The sequence below is a fragment of the Pararge aegeria genome, chromosome 25 (genome assembly GCF_905163445.1).
Source record: "Pararge aegeria chromosome 25, ilParAegt1.1, whole genome shotgun sequence".
NCBI classification, from domain to species: Eukaryota; Metazoa; Arthropoda; class Insecta; order Lepidoptera; family Nymphalidae; genus Pararge; species Pararge aegeria.
This window is the reverse complement of record NC_053204.1, coordinates 1761135-1782052: the sequence shown is the minus strand read 5'-3', so window position 1 is coordinate 1782052 and position 20918 is coordinate 1761135. Positions and strand designations below refer to the sequence as shown.

Below are 20918 nucleotides of genomic sequence, written 5' to 3'. Positions count from 1 at the left end.
ATGGAAGGGGTCAAGACCGTAGTCCACCACGCTGGCCCAGTGCGGATCGGTGGACTCCACACAGCACAGAGTATGTACGTTCGTACGTTCATTATAGTAGAACACGCGTCAAGTGGTGATAAATGGACAATGCATACTTTCGTTATTATTTTCATAAAAATGATTTTTTACAAGAAATGCACGAAAACATTTTAATTAACTAACACTACTAACTAAAAAAAAATGTAACAAAAAACTTAGTGTTTATATACTCTTTAAAAAAAAATCCTTACCTAAAGTTTAGGTATGTCGTATGATCAACAATACTCAAATCCAGAGCCGAAAAGTAAATTATGGCTATGTACTTTTATGCACAAGTGCATAAAATTGACTTTTAGTCCACCTATAGGTTTTTTATAGTTTTAAATGACAATGTGAGATGGTGATAACAAAAAAAAAGAACATGCTAAGTTTGTTGCGGGCTTCTTTTTAGACCTGGGCGTTTGGAACCCTCGTAGCTTTAGTTTTAATTTGACCCCTCACTTCTATGTCGTATTTTACATGTAATGTACTAAGGTAATTTTTGACCTACCAATGCATAAGTTTAAAGAATGTGTTAAAACACATTTATTACAGCGAGGTTATTATACAATTGATGAGTTTCTTAATGACAAGGTTGCTTGGAAGCATCCGGCCCCGCTTTCATCTCTCACAAGATAGAAAAACGAATGTTAAGTTGGAAAAGAGCAACTGCTGAGTTTCTTGCCGGCTTCTTCTCGGTAGAATCTGCCTTCCGAACCGGTGGTAGAGTCACTACACACAGACAGACTTGACGTTTCAAAAGTGCTTGTATTAGGCCTATTTGAAATTAATGAATTTTGAATTTTTTAAATTTTGCATCAAAAGTGCCATCTATGTGCCTATTTGAATAAAGAAATATTTGACTTTGACTTTATAGTACGACTTTAGAAGTATGAGAAGCGAAAATATAGCCGACGCACTGGGTAAAAATATCTCTCGCTTCGACGGTGAAGGAAAACATCGTGAGGAAACCTGCATGCCTGAGAGTTCTACATAATGTTCTCAAAGGTGTGTGAAGTCCACCAATCCGCACTGGGCCAGCGTGGTGGACTACGGCCCTTCTCATTGTGGGTAGTGGGATTATATGACTGCAGCACCGAGGCTTCAACACCGCCCACAGCACATTGTTGTAGTGGACACGCTACGGTATAATAATTGAGGTTAAGAAAAAAAAAAATACCTAAAATCCCTCGGCGTCACATCTGATACGAACCACGGTATCCTCTTCACGTGAAATCTCACCTGTCAAAAATAATTTGAATTACAGTTCCTTTAACGTTATCGTAACCAAAGACAAAATAACGCAAAATATCGTAAAGTATTTAGAATTGTTTAATTTTTATTTTAAGACAATACACACTTCGCCACCTAGCTCAAAAGTAAGCGCAGCTTGTGTTATGGGTACTGAGATGACTGATGAATATTTTTTTTATGAATAATATACATAAATACTTAGAATATACATATAAACACCCAGACACTGAAAAACTTTCATGCTCATCACACAAACATTTTCCAGTTGAAGGAATCGAACCCACGGCCTTGGGCTCAGAAAGCAGGGTCGCTGCAAATTGCGCCAATCGGCCGTCAAATATATGTTAAATGAACTATAAGATTTATAATTTTTATTAGAGTTTTTAAGTTCACACTTGGGGGAATTATAATTTTTTTATAAATTTAAAATTTCGGAACCGATAGGATTCGAACCTGCTGCTCTTTGCCTGAGCGCTTTAACCAATGAAGCAACGGCCCACCTACTGTCAGTGCCGAAGTTCGTATATGCTATGGAGGGTAGAGGTAAGGAGAGTCATCTGTGTATATGAAAAAGTGTCGTCAAAATGTATTAAATTAGGATGGCGCCACATTTGCATCAGGGTAACTCTTAAAAGAAGCGCCAAATATAAATATTGTTAGAGTAGGCTTGAAAAATAAACAAGGAAGTATGGAGATACAAGGAAGTAAGGTTATATTTACCACAATATTTTGTACAACGTAAGTTGTTGAAATTCTCAATAATTAACTACTTTAGTCGATAATGACATTAATTTTTTTAACTCGGCATACTTCAATTCATCTACGATTGCTACATTCATACCATACCCTGTGCATCCACCAGCGCCATTGTGGAGGATTTTTGAACTGTTATTTAGCGCAACAACTGGACACTTTTTCAACTTTTCTCCCATATAAGATGACTCTCCTTACCTCTACCCTCCATAGTATATGCTTTTTACATCAGTCGTATAGCGACCTTAGCGCCATCTAGTAGGAATCATTGCAGTCTCGATCTACGTTTTCAAAGGGCCATATTACAATGAAATTAATGAATGAATTATTTGAAACAAGAGATGACACATTGCTTTCTTTTTATAAATTTATATTATGAAAATGAAACTTAATTTGCTATACTCCGCGAACAGCAGGAGAATCTGTATGGTGTAATTTATAATTTATTCAATCCGTATACTCCACACTAAACAGATCCTCGGCAATGTACCCTCTACGCACGTTTCGCTCAGAAACGTGAGCATCCTCAGGAGAGGACTTCACAATGAATTGTTAAGTGAAAAATTAGCCAAATGTGTCGCCTTTTATACCTTTCGTACCCCTACCCCCCTAGCCTTCCTTATCTATCTGAGCCCCTCCCACCTCATTAGTGCCTCTGAATAAATTCAATAGTGGTGAAGTTGATAAATAATAAATATATAATTTCTATTAGTGTTTTTACCTACACAAACATACATTTATACCGTGTTGTTTTCACTTGAACGTAATGTATTTTGAATTACCTTTTTGACAATGCCCTGGGATACGAGGAAGTGTGCCAGGCAAAGGTCCGTGAACAATTCGTAGCCGGAGTTGTCGCATATGATATCTGAAGACAACGTAGTCACAATTTAAGTTTTTGCGTATAGTCAAAGTCAAAGTCAAAGTCAAAGTCAAATATTTCTTTAATTAAATAGGCACATAGATGGCACTTTTGATGCGATGATTATAAACACAATGTGTACATAGCAGTGAGTAGAATGTGTACGTGGCGATAACTACAATCGTAAACTTAAAACTAAAGCTACGAGGGTTCCAAACGCGCCCTCGTCTTCGAAGAAGCCAACAACAAACTTAGCCGGGTGTTCTTTTTGTTATCACTATCCCACATTGTCATTGGAAAATATTTAAGAAGCAACCTGGTTAGAGATATATGTAACGTATGTGCATCCAAATTTATAATAAAATACCAAATAGCGTAAAGTTATTACCAGTCGCGCCATTCAAGAGAAAATTATATGAATGGCTTAGCTCCAAAACATTTTAGAGCATTAATTAAATTAAAAAAATAAATTAATTTTAATTGCAATTAAAAAAATATATATTATTACATTTTTTATTTATGAGAAGCCAAATATATGTGCCAAATAGTTTTAATGTTGAAAATTTGATTATTATATTTTAATCGCTACTAATTGTGTATGACAATTCATTCATCTGACTAAGTATTATTCTTTTTTTTCGACATCAATTAATTTCGCGTATGTAACCTATAATAGGTAGGGCCATCTTTTGAAATAACTTGCCAACTAGTAGTATCATACTTTTTTTTTCCAAAATGAAGTGTCAAAGTTAACTGATAAATTTTTTGTAAACCATAACTCAATAAAACTTAATTTATTTTACTCAATAAACAATGTGTTTTACTTTTATTTGTAGTTTCGATTTAAAACACGGTTATTCTAGATGACGTCACTAAAAAAAATCACTGCATTATTGTGAAATTTGTAACCACGCTACTTAAAAATGCGATCAAGGGTGTCGCTTTTTAATTTTTTTGATAAATGTCTATTACTACTTAACTGTGAGACATGGATTATTTTTCTTATTCATCCCAGAACTGGTATGAGTTGGCCTCTCGGCTGGTACCATTTTATCGTCAAGTTTTGGGACACCCTGTATATCCAAATATATATGTTAATTTTTATGCACTACCTACCTACTTCTTGAGCTGTGTTTAACGCCTTTGGTTGCCTGGATGAGATAGCTATGTAGCGATAAGGCCGCCAAATTGTATACCTTTTGTTAAATTTTTATTTATTATTTTACTATATGTTTATGTGGTGTACAATAAAAGTGTATTCATTCATTCATAAGTCCCAGACACTGAAAAACATTCAAGTACATAACACAAACAATGTCAAGTTGTGGGAATCGAAACCACGGCCTTGGACTCAGAAAGCAAGGTCGCTGCCCACTGCGCCAATCGGCCGTCACTGTACACATATACTGTACCCTAAACCAATATGAAACACTTTATTGACGTGTATTTTGCAAAAAACGATTATTATTGTTCTTCCGAATTTCAATCTCTATTTAAGAAATGCCGATTAACGACGAAAATTTTAGTTTAAAAAAAAAAAGTGCATACCAAATGTGACAGTTTGTGGTGACGTCATTTTAGCAGGGCACGGTATCTGCGGTGGATCGGTTTCCTGATCTTCCGTACGGTTTTCTTGCACTTCTGGAGACTGAAATACATATGCAAAGTAAACTATAAAAATCTAGATATAACAAAGAGCGAAACGAACTAAATCTGCAGCTAAAAACAAAGTAAAACTAAGCTATTTACTTTTTCAAAAATACGGTCTATATAAAAATTATTTTTAAATTAAAAAAAAAACCGACTTCAAGATACGCCCAGGAACTAAAAAGCAAAAAAAATATGTTGATTGATTAATAACAGCTCGACCGATTTCGATAAAATTTGAATGGGACCACCTGGAAAGTCCGCTCTTTAAAACAAGAAAATAATTTTTCAAATCGGTTCAGGTGTCTTCGAGTAATCGGGTAACATGCATAAAAAAACAAAAAGATTCGGACGAATTGAAAACCTCCTCCTTTTTGAAGTTAAAAAACTATAAAAGTCCAATATAAATCCTTACTAATATCATAAATGTGAAATAAAACATTTGTTTTTTGTCTTTCCTTCACTAACTATGCAACTAATCAACTTGGTTTTTGGCATAGAGTTATTAAAAACAAAGGCTTTTATTATTCCAGGATAAACTAACGGTCCCCACGGGATTTAAAAATAAACATAATGAACGAAGAACGCGGGCAATAGCTAGTAGAAACTAAATAAAAACTATGAAACTTAGATTAAAACATTTAACATGTTAATACTATGACCAGAACGCCGTGTTCTTCTTTTGTATTTGCATTTTTTTTCTTTATCATAAATAAATAATAAATATACTACGACAGTACAAACATTGCCATCTAGCCCCAAAGTAAGCGTAGCTTGCGTTTTGGGTACTTAGACAACTGATGAATATTTTTATGAACAATATACATAAATATAGAGCGTTTTTATGTAAATGATAATATACAGAAAAACACCCAATATTTATGTAAACAACACCGAAGAACATTCAGTCAAATAAGATTACTTTTCTTTTTTAAAATAAAACCTTTAATAAAGACCTCCTTGGTCACCATGTTTCGGAGTATAAGATTCCATTTTCAAATTACACGACAGTTAGAAATTAGGTAGGAACGAAGTTCTTCGGCTAATGTAGAATCGACATAAATTGCAAAAAAAATCGTGCTCAATTTAATGTAGGTTTTCTTGATTTTTCTCTTAAATTTTGCTGATTAGTTTTTAAGTACAAGAAAGTATTTAGGAAATTCAGTATTTTAGGAAATAATAAATTACTTAAAATAAAAAAACATCGTAATTCAAATTATCAACTAAAATAACAAAATATGTCTCTTTATTTTTGTTTGACGGTTTTATTCAAAATCATTTAACGGTTTTATTCCACGCACTTTTCCACGAACTTTTTTCCACGGATTTTTTCTTACGGTTCGTACCGTACGTTTCGTACGGTACTATCACATTTTGTTCCCAAAATATTTTATCAAAATCCCTATCCCCTCCAAGCCTGCCGTAAGGAACTTCGTTCCAATAGAAAAATAGAAATAAAAATAATTACAAAATCATTTAACGGTTTTATTCCACGCACTTTTTTCCACGGATTTTTTCTTACGGTTATACTATCACATTTTTTTCAGTTCGGTCGCGCAGCAAAATCCCTATCCCCTCCTAGCCTGCCGTAAGGAACTTCGTTCCAAAAATTATGAGTTTATCCGTTAAGTACTTTTTGCTTATTAAGATAACAAACATCCATACACCCACCTACCTACTACAAACCTAACCTATTCCTCTGTACAAACTTTCACATTTATAATATTAATATAGTAAGATATTATATTTTAGACGGCCGATTGGCGTAGTGAACAGCGACCCTGCTTTCCGAGTTCAAGACCATGGTTTCGATTCCCACGACTGGAAAATGTTTGTGTGATGTGTTCATCACACAAACATTTTTTAGCAAGAAGTTTGTCGGGGCAGTATATATATATATATAAATATATATATATATTAGCTGTCCCGCGTGACAAACTTCTTACCGCGGATCATTTATTTTTTGTGATGAATGTTATATTTTAATACTTATTATCCTATACCGGTCTTAGAAGAATCCATAAAAATTGGTCCTGCCGTTCTTGAGTTATAAATGTTGTAACTAACACAACTTTCTTCTATATATATGATTAAAAGTATTTACGTATATTTTTCATAAAAATATTCATCGTCATCTTAGTACTCCTAACGCTTACTTAGGGGCTAGATGGCGATGTGTGTATTGTCGTAGTATATTTATTTAATTATTATTTGTTATCTTTACCTGTATACTACATTATACTATTTCATTGGTACTTCGCGAACAATAGATATAAAGGTTTTCAGAAACCATCTAAATAATAAATAAACTACGTTTTAAAAACGGTTAAAAACCTCATGTTTACAAATAGGCATCCCCGCTAATGTAGCAAGTCTGTGACAACTGCATTTCGCTTTCAAAGCAGTGTTCTGAAATTATTATTTTAGCTGTAAAACTGTTATTTACTGTAAATTTGTAATCGATCATATAAAAACTATATATAAAAACGAAAAAAAATTAAAAAAAAAAAACTGTAATTTATTACAGAACTGTAATTTACTGTTAATCTGTAATTCTGTACAGAACTGTTATTAAAACAAAGTCATTTAAAAATCTTTATTATAAATCTGTAATTTATTGGATAACAGTGCGTTATAATACGTTCATTTGATAGTCTTATCGAGTCGATTATGTCGAAATATTCTTTCGATGTTCGGTATATTAGGAATGTTATCAGGGCCCGGTTAAGTTAGGTAATCGACGGTGTCAACCTTAGTGGTAGAGTAACTACAAACATACATACTTGACGTTTCAAAACTGCTTATAAAGCCTACTTTATAAGCACTTTTGAAACGTCAAAGGCCTACTTGAAATAAATCAATTTTTAATTTGAATTTTGAATTTAGTGCCACCAAAGTTCCCAAGACCAACTTGTGATAATAGTCACTAAGCCCACAAACCCATACTGTAGCAGCGTTGTGGGTACAGAAAAGATGAAGTCTATGCTTTGTGTGGTACGTAAATAAGGCGTGGGTCACTAACCCGAGGACTTCACACGTTTACTATTCCTATCCTTTTTCAAACTGTATAAAATGAAAATAAAAAATTCAAAAAATTAAAACCATTTTAATTTTTTTTTAATATTCTTTGAATTATGTATTAATTGTAGTAAAACTGATACACTCACCGCTTCGATGGTTTTGCTCAAGTTTTCCGCTCTAGTACAAACTGCGTCACAGATTTTCGACGAGTCATCCACGAGCACCTGTAGTACAATTAAACAATTTGAAATATCCACACCGGAAACAAACATCTGGAGCACCCCTTGGTGACATAGTATATAATGTATATGCCATCAATGTATGTGCTTCTGTTGAAATGATGATTATTTTTAACATTAAAGATAGATTTTACTAGATTTTTCAGAAATAAATAAATAATAAATATACTACGACAATACACTCATCGCCATCTAGCCCCAAAGTAAGCGTAGCTTGTGTTATGGGTACTGAGATGCCTGATGAATATTTTAATGAAATATACATAATACTTAGAATATACATATAAACACCCAAACACTGAAAAACATTCATGCTCATCACAGAAACATTCTCCAGTTGTGGGAATCGAACCCACGGCTATGGACCCAGAAAGCAGGATCGCTTCCCATTGCGCCAATCTGTATATATATATATGTATATAAGGCAACCATAGATACAGCGATCTCTTACAGGCAATCAAATAAAATCTAGCTTGTGTTATGAGTACTAAGATGCCTGATGAATATTTTTATGAAATATATACATAATACTTATAATATACATATAAACACCCAGACACTGAAAAACATTCATGTTCATCACAGAAACATTTTCCAGTTGTGGGAATCGAACCCACGGCCTTGGACTCAGAAAGCAGGGTCGCTACCCACTGTGCCAATCGGCAAATCTTATACTAAGTATACAAGGTAACCAATGTTCTGAAAGTTAGTTATTTATTTTTAGTTAGTTATTTTTGGTCATTCAAGGTTTAGTTCTTTGGTCACTATAATAATAATAATAATAAAACTTTAAATTTAGATAAAAATCCATACCTACAACAATAACAATTATCTTATTTACTATATTATAAACTGAAATTGGCCAAACCTATAAATCCCTACTAATATTATAAATGTGAATGTAAGTTTGTTTGTAACGCTTTCACGCAAAAACTACTTAACCGATCCTCATGAAACTTTGTACACATATTCTTGGAATAATTAGAGATTAATAGAAATTAAACATATATTATAACCTCTGTAGTACAAGAATAATTATTTAAATCGGTTATAATTTGTCGGAGTTATGGTATAAATCGTCAAACACTTTCATCCCCTCTTCCAAAGGAACCGAGCTTAATGCCGGGATAAAAAGTACCCTATATTACTTCTAACACTCCCAAGAATATGTGTACAAAGTTTCATGAGGATCGGTTAAGTAGTTTTTGCGTGAAAGCGTAACAAACAAACTTACATTCACATTTATAATATTAGTAGGGAAGTAGGGATAGTATAACAACAACTGATAATCCATCCAACCCATGCTATACAATTGAGAATCATATTACCTTATCCTTAAGGTTTACAATCATCTCCAAAGGGTCCATGATAAAGCGCGTCTGTGAAGCTCCGCCTCCTTCGGAATTTAACGTCACTTCTTCGCCCATAGACAGCGACAGGTCACATTTATTCGACCATAGGCACAACTGGAATTCAAAGTTATGTCACATCAAAAAATTTAGTTCCCTATAGGAAATCACAATTAACGCACATTATGAAAGGTAAGTTTCGATAACTAAAGGTAATTAGTTATCGAAAACTTACCTTGTAAAATGAATATTAGCATTTATCTAAAAAAAATTTTTTTTTATAAAAATATAAATATATAATCGCTACATAGCGATCTCCAGGTAAAAGGAAAATAGCTGTAGATTTAAGGTCGGTGGTGCAATAATAAATTCTCCTTATTATTGGTGATAGAAAATTTTTGAACTTTTTTGTACCAATGACTCATACAAAATGCACACATAAACTGAGTTTTTGTTGTAGGATATAGTAGAAAGTGTGTCTCCTATGTACATGATCACATGTAGAAAGTGATCATGTACATAGGAGCGAACCTACAACAACATTGCGACTCAATCATTACACAAATAACCTACTGTATTTAGACTGCAGAGGTCAGTGGAATTTACTGAATTAACAAACTTACCTTAAGCAAGGTAATGAAGTCTTGTTTCCTCTTGTCCTTATCGCTTGCAGGTAACATATTGACCAATTTATCGGCGACTAAGCACATCGGCTCTAGACTGTTTGTGAATGATTTGTCTTTTTGTTCATCGAACGGATCAAAGTCACTGAGGCCTTTGCTAAAATTTGAGAATGCTATTTGTGTAAAGTAAATTAATTTATTTAGGCATTAGTCTTAAAGGAGTACACAATGAAATAATGTACGAATATCGATGTAACATACTTAAAGGTCCAATCAAAAACATCTTTTTAAGCCGATTAAAAATATAATCTGATGTTAACAGCAATCAAAATCTAAAGGTACTTTAAATAAACTTGGCTAGGTAGGGGAGAAGTTTAGTAATCGATGTTATTTACTTGTATTTATTAAAGTTAATTTTAAAGGTAAGTTAAGTTACCATATAACTAAACTTACCTTTTTAAGCACCGGTAATAATTATAAGCAGTTACTGAACTGATCTTCATTGGTGAACTAAGCTGAAGTGGGATATATTTGTAAAGGTAAATTACATCAACTTAACTTTAATTCAAAGGTAACTTACCTCAACTCGCAGCCTTCCCTAAGCCTTCTATACACGTAGCACTCTGAGAATACCCATATATTTGTAAAATAGTATGGACTTTCAGCATTGTAAATCCATTGGTTCCATCGCTTAGCTTCAGGGGTATCTACTGTTAATTGGTCATACTTTTTGTTTGTTACCAAATCGTTTTTCAGTTTAGTTATGTACTGAATTAAACCACGGATATCCTCGTCCGACTGTAAATAATAATCACACTTCAAAGTCAAAGTCAAAGTCAAAAATATCTTTATTCAAGTAGGCTCATCGGTGGCACTTTTGATGCGTACATAAGAATTACACGGTAGTTAGATGATGGCGATAACCACATTCGTAATCTTAAAACTAAAGCTACGAGGGTTCCAAACGGGTACTGGTCTAAGAAGAAGCCCACAACAAACTAAGCCGGGTGTTTTTTTTTGTTATCACCATCTCACAATGTCATTTAAAATTATTAGAAGAGCAACCTGGTTAGAGCAATAATTCACACCCAAGCTTTTTTATCGATTACGTTGTCCTTTATACTATAATAGGACTTTTCTATAAGCTTACGTTTAATACAAACTTTGAACTTTTTAAGAGATTTTTTCTCTCAGTCGATCAGCCACCACACTGGTAGGTCGATTGCGCATTATTATTATGTCCATCGTTGGACGTCCACTGCTGAACATAAGTATTTTGTAGGGTGTTAGATTTTAACAGCTGTCTTGTTATAAGAGAGGAAAATCTTGCCCAGTCCCACTACTGGGCAAGCTGGGCGGTAATGGATTGATAATTGTGATGCAAAACCCAGGCTACCCAGCTAGTATGTTATCCCAATTATAATTATAAATGTGAAAGTGTGTTTGTTTGTTTTTTGTCCTTTACGCCCTAACCAAGCAGCCAACCAAATAGATTTTTGGCATTATCTCATCAACCCATTATCGGCCCACTACAGGGCACGGGTCTCCTCCCACAATGAGAAGGGTTTAAAGCCGTAGTCCACCACGCTGGCCCAGTGCGGATTGGTGGACTCCACACACCATTGAGAACATTATGTAGAACTCTCAGGCATGTAGGTTTCCTCACGATGTTTTCCTTCACCGCTGTGAAGCAAGTGATATTTTATTTAGGTACTTAAAAACGCACATAACATCGAAAAGTTAGAGCTGTGTGCTGGGATTCGAACTCGGCTCCCCGAATGTGAAGTCGAGCTCCTATCCAATGCGCTATCACCGCTTCAATTTCTAGAGAAACGGACGGTTCCCCCGGGATTAGTATAAACTGTAATAATAAACGCGGACGAAAACGCGGGTAACAGCTAGTCTAGAATAAAAAAAGAGAAACGGTCGACCTTACCGCTTTGTGTAACGACTTGATCTTCGAACTCTCCCGTGATAAGTAATCGATGACTTTAGTTAAAATAATTGGTAGACGTTCTTTTAACGAGTAGTACGCGAAGCTCCTGTAAAAGAAATATATTATTTTTTTAACTTACCTTTATTTACAACGTAAGGCCTTTGTGGGCACCTGGGATGACATTAAGGTGAATATAATAAAAAAAACAGTAATAAATGAAAGATGGAAAACAAAAAGAACCAAAATTAAGCAAGAATAAAAAAAACAGTACATATTTATAACTAGTCTAAAATAAGCGACATATAAAAGCGAATAAGAATCGAAAGCCGGTTGGCGCAGTGCGCAGCGACCCTTTCTTTCTTAAATATTAGTTTTCGCGAAGAGAAAATCCTACGTAGGGCCTGATTTGCACTTACAGGCTATGCCAAAGAGCCGTTAAAGATTGGGTTTTGCGAATGACCAATCACAGCCTCGAGCAAAGTCTTGTGCGTCGAGCAAATGTTGTGATTGGTCGCACCAAGGACGGAAACTTGAAGGCCTTAGTGTGACCTTCGCCTTAGGTAAGCATATCTATGCTAACACAAAACAAGTAAATACAGGTAAGTTAAATAAACCAACGAAACTATTCTGTTCAAACAACTAAAATTCATTTTATTATTTGTTCGAATCAGATACATAAACAAGGCGCTAAATGAAAAAAATTGCGAAAAAAAAAAAATCGATATAAATAAATAGAAAAATAAAAAAAAAGGAAAAAAGAAAAAGGAAAGAAATAAAAAAGGTACCGCCCGAACAGGGACTTGAACCCTGGACCCTTGGATTAAAAGTCCAATGCTCTACCGACTGAGCTATCCGGGCTACGTAAGCATCGACGAAAAAGTCAATGACACTATAAAAAAATCGACACACGGCACACAACCTGATTATATATATTTTGAACAATCATAGGTTTAGTTGATGTATATTGATCGAAGCTGATTTTTTACTATAATCTATGAATTTTGGCCCATAAAGGCAATTTTATATTATAAACGAATCTGCTATTTATGACCCATTAAATGAGAATGGGTTAAAGCTGAAAAGTGTATCTACCTACAGAAGTTCAATGACATTTTGGATAGTAATATTATGTACACGTCCTGTTACTACGAAATGTGTTTATTTATTCAAGTGATTATTATATTCGATCACGATCGACTAACATCTATAGGTTTATAATAAAACTGTAACGGGTCGAATTCTGTACATTGAAGATATTTTAAAAAAGTATATACGTTAGGCATCTGATTTACTTAGGAAGATTTCAGACTTTTTAGTTGTACTCTGCGACCTGTGTTTTTTTTTTTTTTACATTTGAAGACAAAATGTAAATCTACTTACAGGTAAACACCGCATGCAATAAATAGCGTTAAACTAGCTTACAACTACACAAACAAGATGAAAGTGTATACAGTGTAGGAAGGAAAAACAAAAGATTAAATTATTATACTTTGCTTAAAGCTAATTTCATTGATCTCCGGAATTCGGCCAGAGACCACAATGTATATCTACAATATTAAACTTGTTATAAAGTTGACATAACCTAGGGACTGGCGAGTTGGCACCCATAACTGTTGAACGGCGAGGGAAGGTTAAGAGGGTTTTAATAGGGTACCTTGGATATCTCATGGGAACTTTGTAACTAAAGCTCTGTAATAGATAAGAATAATTAATTTTATTATTAAGAATCTTGAATAAAAAAACGAGATCTAGTTTACTTCTACGTATATCCAATGATTCCATATTAAAAAACTTTAGACGATCTTTGTAACTTTTCAGTCTTCGGGCCTTGCCAGTCCCAAATGTAAGATGCCAAAGAAAGCGCTTTTGAACCCGCTCAATCCTAAGAATATGCGTCGAATAATGTGGTCGCCAAACGGTACTGCAATAATCCAAGATACTAAGTACTAGTGATTTATACAACAATATTTTTGTATTGGTTAAAGTAAATTCCTTACCATTACGTATCACAAACCCTAACATTTTTGACGCCTTTTTTATCACATTGTCAATGTGGGGTACGAAAGTTTGTTTTGCGCTGGCGAGGCCGCATTTTTATATTACTAACTGTCCCCAGTTTGTAATATAAAAATGTGAAAATGTGGTGGCAGACCTACCGTCAATATTCGATCTAAGCTCTACATCTCCTATATACCTACTATACTATTGATGAATTTCTTAATGGCAAGGTTGCTTGGAAGCAAGGCGCTCAGCTTTCATCTCACACAAGATAGAAAAATGATTGATAAATTGTAAAATTATGTTGAACATGAGCTGTAGAATCTGCCTTCCGAACCGGTGGTAGAGTCACTACACACAGATAGACTTGACGTTTCAAAAGTGCTTATATTAGGCCTACTGGAAATAATGAATTTTAAATCTTATATGGCGAGTCCTTCAAAATAATTTCAGCTGATTTAGCTGTTCCGGTCCGATAAAACTATTTAAGCAATCATAAATAATTGATTATGATAAGTAATAGTTACATTCATGCAATTTTATTCATAACCTGTAAATACCAAATTGTGTAAACATGTAAGATGTATACAATGGAACAGTTGTTGTACAAACAGTAAGCGTATACAATATTTGATGATTATACAATCATTATTTACTACAGTAATTTTGCAAGAAAATTTCAGTTGTGAGTTTAATTATTGTTGTAAAACATATAATTTGAATCAACAAATTTGAATCAATGTATTATATCTCTCTATGGCCGTGTGGTGACGGCAGGTCAGAATAAAAGACACCGACCTTCGTACTCCCGCGGGTGTCGTACGAGGCGACTAAGGAAATATAACAATGAACGGGAGGTAGCATCCTCCGTGGTACTACTACGATCTACTGCGATTAGCAACCCGTCTGTCCAGCGTGTTGGTCGTGGGCAAACTCTCCCGTTGGGAAAGGCATTTAGTCCAGCAGTGGGCTGATATAGGCTATTGATGATTTTGTCATTATCTATTATAATCATTCATCATCGTACGCCGTTTAACATCCCACCAACCAAAGTTCAAAGTTTGTATTAAACGTAAGCTCATAGAAAAGTCCTATTATAGTATAAAGGTCTACGTAATCGATAAAAAAGCTTGGATGTGAAAGGGTTGCTCTTCTAATAATTTTAAATGACAACGTGAGATGGTGATAACAAAAAAAAACACCCGGCTAAGTTTGTTGTGGGCTTCTTCTTAGATCAGGACGCGTTTGGAACCGTCGTCGTGCCTACTGGATACTGGTTAGATTCGATTTCGTTGGCACTTTTTCTATTAACATTTTTGTTTTCTGAGGATCTTCAGCGTACTGACTGAATTGTTAAAAACATAGTTTACATATATATAATTCTGTTTTCGGTTCGTAATTTCTAATTTTGGCAACAACTACGAGTATATTAATATCATATATCATATCAATCTGCGAGTTTTTTATCTCAATACAAGTCAACCCTTGACTGTAGTCTGACCTGATGGTGATGATGCAGTATAAGATGGTAGTCAGTTGGGGATATGGTATTATGTACCCCTCTTTCTACACGAAATCGCATCACAACGCTAAATCGCTTTGCTTTTTGTCGGTAGGGTGGTAACTAGCCAGACAAAAAGTTTTTTTTTTTTATTAACGATAGGCCAGCGTTTGACGACAATTATGCCCGTTAGAAAGCAATGATGACGTCTAGGTTGGAGCGCGCTTGCCTAGAAAAAGCCTATTAACTCTAGCCTTGAAGGTACTCTTATACGTGGCAGGAAACACAGTTGCCCTCACCGGGCGTTCCACATCCTAGCGGTACGTATCAGAAACGTGGATAAACAACGTTTAGTTAGTTTTGTGACAGAGGTCGCCGAGGAAAGTACTATCCTAACGTTCATAACTGACGTAAAGCAGCATTCTTGCAATGCTGTGTTCCGGTCTAAAGGGCGTGGTTTCCGGTGTAATTACGGGCACATGTGGCTTAACACCTACGCCTCAGGTTGTCGGACACAAGGCGACAATTTATAGACGTGTTTTTTTCATACCCTAAGTGTTACTCTGTTTTGTCCCTCAAATACAACCGTATCAAATTAAAAATAATATCATTTTGACATTATTCAAATCTTACTATCTGAGAATCAGGAACGTAAAAGAAGAACTGCAACAGTATAGTAGTAAATACCATCCCAACCAACTGGCAGTTCAACTCACCGTACCAGATTGTCTCAGCTGGCTTAAAAGAAAAAATATTCTAGACCTTAATAAATGCTAAACTAGTCTTTCCTCAATATCACAGTTTCCAATGGGAATTAATCATAAAATAATTAAAATATCTATGAACACATCTGCTCATAGTCAACGATTGATTGCAGGATAACAACAGAAAAAAAAAATTTACATTATTATGATAACATTGATATTACCTGTATAATTTAATTATTAACTGTTTCAATGCTTGCTCAACAAGATTTTGCAGACATGTGTAATGATTGTTCTTGTTGTGCACTTTACATTTCGCATGCTTAATAGTAGAATATGGAGGAATGTTATATTATAATAAGACCCTATTTCAGCAAATAAAAGCTCATATTCAGCAAATAAAATTACATTTCATTTCATTTATTAAAAAAATTAAAGAGGTACGCATTCTGTATCCGAGCACAACTATTTTTTATTTTACTACAACTGAACCCTTGTCTATAACCAGTTTGACTGAAAACTATACTCTCCGTAAACCTATTTTAAGATAACAGTTTTATCTATCAACATAAACAAAACTAGGCGATAGCTCAATCATTTATTATAAGTATATGTTAAACAATATTACCCCATAATGCCCCCGTATTTGATTAATATTTGCACCGCATTATCACGTAATGGAATCACTCAACCATAAAGCAATATAAAGATAATATTAGTTTATCGTAGAGTCTATAAAGACAGACATTTGAAATGCATTGTAACTGACAAAGTACAGCTTGGATGAAGTTCTATTTCTGTTTACATAAGTGTATCAAATACAATATGTACTTAGCTTGTAGGGCTAACAATCAAGAAAAATGAGAGAAGTGAAAACAGGGGTAATTTTTTAGTTATAAATTTAGAAATTTCTCTGATCTGGTCCAATGGGAGGCTTTGGCTGTGACTAGTTACCACCCTACTGAAGCAGACTTGCCATCATGTGATTTCAAAAAATTTCAAATTCATTAATTTCAAGTAAATCTAGTTTAACTATTTTATCGGCAGACTGAAAAATGATAGATAGGAAACAAAAAGAACCATAGTATTTATAGAATAGTACATATTTGTAACTAGTCTAAAAGAAGCGACATAGAAAAGCGAATAAGAATTGCGGTTGGCGCAGTGGGCAGCGACCCTGCTTTCTGAGTCCAAGGCCGTAGGTACGATTCCCACAACTGGAAAGTGTTTGTGTGATGAAGATGATTGTTTTTCAGTGTCTGGGTGTTTACGTGTATATTATAAGTATTTATGTGTATTATATTCATAAAAATATTCATCAGTCATCTTAGTACCCATAACACAAGCTATGCTAACTTTGGGGCTAGATGGCGATGTGTGTATTATATTTATTATTGTCGTAGTATATTTATTATTATTTATTATTGAAATGTCAAATCAGTCTGTTTGTAGTGAATGTTTTACCGGTTCGGCAGATTCTACAGAGTAGAGCCGTCAAAAACTCAGCAGATTGTTCATTTTCAACATCATTTTAGAGTTAACAATCTTTAGAATTTCCTATCTTGTGAGAGATGACAGCGGAGCTAGAAGAAATTCATCAATCTTATTGTAATCAACCACAATTTATTAAATATGTTTTACCACATTGATTTAGCAATGTTGCACAGAACCATCGGGTTTAATATACCTGACTCCTGCTTAATTCTTAGACTTTATTATGACCTTCTACCAGGTGAGATTGCAGTCTAGTGCTAACTTGTAGTGGAATAAAAAAAACAATGATTATTAACAATCTTGTAATTTATGTCTACCATTCGCACACCCTATTTCTAAGAGATAAGACAAGAAAATAATATGTAGACACAATTATTATAATCTTGCAGCATTTATTTTAAGCTTGATGTATTTAACCTTTCATATCATCAGTGTTTTACAAAAAATACAGAAAAAAAGTTTAATCCATATTAATATCATAAAATATGCAAAAGTGTGTCTTATTTAAAGGTATACTGGCCGACTGGCGCAGTGGGCAGCAACCCTGTTTTCTGAGTCCAAGGCCGTGGGTTCGATTCCCACAACTGGAAAATGTTTGTGTGATGAGCAATAAGTGTTTTTCAGTGTCTGGGTGTTTATATGTATTTTCAAAGTATTTATGTATATATAATTCATAAAAATATTTCATCTTAGTACCCATAACACAAGCTATGCTTACTTTGGGGCTAGGTGGCGATGTGTGTATTGTCGTAGTATATTTATTTATTTATTTATTTATACTTAATTGTCAACCATTTTAATTTTTGTCAGTATGCAATATTGACAAAATTTTAATGGTGGATGCAAACATTGTAAGCAAACCTGCATGCTTGAGAATTTTCCATAATGTTCTCAGTCTTTGATAACACACTTTCATTGTACACCACACACAGAATATTAAAAAAAAATACAATAGTGGGTGGTAATAAGTTGATGGTGACGATGATTATAAGAATAAAATAACTGGCCCTACTAGTTATTTATTTACCATTAACGTTAACATATCCTTGTGGTTAACATGTTTGAATACAGATCACAAGGTTCTGTTAAGAAATTCACAATATCAGACCGCAGAAATGGAAATAATAATTGTGTACCTCTAGATAGACCCAACCATGGAGCACATGAGGCTGTCTTTCTGTGATATCAACACAATTGATAATAAATGTTGAACCCATCTAGTTGTGTAATACAATAAATAAAATGTTAAATTTAGAAGCAAAAATAAACTCGTTGTGCAGTTTACTAGGCTACACAAAATTGCAAATTCATTCAAGGGCTATTGTATATTATTTTATGACAAATTACCAAATGAAATCTTTGAGATGTCTCTCAATAAGTTCAAAGTTTATATAAAACGTAAGCTTACAGAAAAATCCTATTATAATATTAAGGATTATTTAAACGATAAAAAAGCTTGGGTGTGAATTGCTCTAGCATCACAGCTTAATATAAATTTACTGGAAGATAGTGATAACAAAAAAAAAAAATTACCCGGGTAAGTTTGTTGTGGGCTCTTCTTAGACCAAGGCGTGTTTGGAACCCTCGTAGCTTTAGATTTAAGTTGGCGAACAAAGTTATCACCATCCCGTTACAATTATGTAAACAAATATGTATGAACGCTTCATAAGTGCCTGTGATAGGCCTACATGAATAAAGAAATTTGGAATTTGAATTTTTGAATTTAATACTTTTAGAAAGCTTTTAGAAACAATCATAGCTTACTTCTGCTGCTAGGCAGCATTATTGCAATGCTGTGTTCCAGTCTGAAGGTTGCAGTTGCCAGTGTTATTAGAGGGACACAAGTCTTAACACCTAGGCACGCCTGAGGTTGATGGACACCGTGCGGCATATTGCAGGAATTGTTCCTGGCATGTCGCGTTTATAGAAGATGGTAGAAACGCAACGATTCTATTTCAGATGGTCCATCTGATTGTAAACAATAATGACGATAAAGTAAAAGACCCACAAAAATGGAAAAAAACCCCTACTCTCTCCTTGTTATGGGGGTAAAAATAAATATGTAGGTACATACTTTTTAAACGTGCCTTGAAGTTGCATATTAAAAGGAGTTACAGTGTTCAGGAACTTTGCTTCTTTATCCACCTTTATGAACGGTCCACCGTAAATAAAATCCGCGGTAGTGGAAGTATCCTCATCGACATTTTCCGCCCGTTCTGACACCGAAGAACCTTTCGAGTTAACTTTCGAGATACGGTTTGCTGATGTTGAACTCATTTTTGTTAATTTTTATGCAGATTTTAATGTAATTAATATATATCACGAGGAATTTTCCATAACCGGATTGACGCGTTTACTTATGTGATGAAAACCGCGACTGGCCGACAGAGATTTTCATGTTTTATTCATTTTTGTTTAAAAATAAAATTGTCAATTTTGACATTGATTTGTTGTTACATGAAACGTCAAAGTGACATGTTTGCTGCTTGCAAATGAGGTGTAAATTCACGTTGCATTTATAGCGACAGATAAGTTCCGCCGCGCAAATCGCAATGACTAGATTTATAAAATTGAAATGATTCTGGTACTGGATTGTTTTACATTTTTCATAGCAAACTATTGTAAATACAATTACTTGACTAATGATTAAACCTTATGAGTCTATTACGTGCGTAAAATGAGCACGTCTACAAACAGAAAAAATAGCGTCAAAGATTAATAAAATAATCACATCGCTCAAATATAATGATTAGTTTTATGATTTTTCGAGGATTTTTCAGTACAAAAACTCCTAAAGGTCTAGTAGGTTTTACCGTAAATAAAATCTGTGGTGCCCTTTGGTGGCACCTCACTGGTAGCTGTGCCTAACCATTTTAAATCACTGAGTACTACTTACCCACTATAAGCAATACATTTTTTTAAAAAAGGAAATCTCAAACCTACTTACATTCCAAAAATTCCACTCATTTCCACATTCCTCGGTGTAACTATACGCATAACGGGATACCCTTCAGTATCTATAGGCCAATCGTAAGGCGCCATGATGACTATTAAAACTTGCTTTTATTTACAGCAATTTCGAACGCGTAATTTCAAAGATGCATGAACATGCGTATTTCGAAGCACAAAATAAACTGATATGAATTTAGTTTTGACCGTGGATCGGAACTAAAAATAAACTGACGTTCTGGCTCAATTTCTATTTTAACTAAAAATGAACGATAGCACCACGCGTTCTTACCTCGTTGGTTAAGTTAGCGTGTTCGACTACGGATTAAAAGGTCTTGGGTTCTATTTCGTGCCGAGTGGTGAACGCAGATACTGTTGTCAATTGCCACAACCACTTCTTTTCCCGCAAGTGTCGTACGCGGCGACTAAAGCAATAAGTATAACGAAATACAGCACCGTCCTGTGTCAAACTACTACTTATTAGTACTATCTACTGCGATTACCAAATACCAATCCGTCTGCGTCAGG

General features: G+C 34.4%; 1 protein-coding gene and 1 non-coding gene across 3 annotated transcripts in view; both read right to left on the bottom strand.

Annotated features, from left to right (window-relative positions):
* LOC120634892 (damage-control phosphatase ARMT1-like) overlaps nt 1-20558 on the bottom strand; it is a 30632-nt gene extending 10074 nt beyond the window's left edge. The window contains exons 1-9 of one of the 2 annotated variants that reach the window (XM_039905764.1): nt 20389-20558; nt 11745-11850; nt 10389-10606; nt 9809-9965; nt 9165-9302; nt 7744-7821; nt 4478-4577; nt 2850-2935; nt 1241-1302 (exon numbers count right to left, since the gene is read on the bottom strand). In XM_039905764.1, the coding sequence (XP_039761698.1) occupies nt 1241-1302; nt 2850-2935; nt 4478-4577; nt 7744-7821; nt 9165-9302; nt 9809-9965; nt 10389-10606; nt 11745-11850; nt 20389-20483 (1040 nt within the window). In that variant the 5' untranslated portion in view covers nt 20484-20558. Of the gene's footprint in view, nt 1-1240; nt 1303-2849; nt 2936-4477; nt 4578-7743; nt 7822-9164; nt 9303-9808; nt 9966-10388; nt 10607-11744; nt 11851-19515; nt 19864-20388 lie in introns of those variants that run through there. The other variant, XM_039905763.1, reaches the window with a different exon arrangement.
* Trnak-uuu lies at nt 12530-12602 on the bottom strand. Its single transcript has one exon. It is a non-coding gene; the product is annotated as a tRNA-Lys (tRNA).
* Nucleotides 20559-20918: the final 360 nt, after the last annotated feature.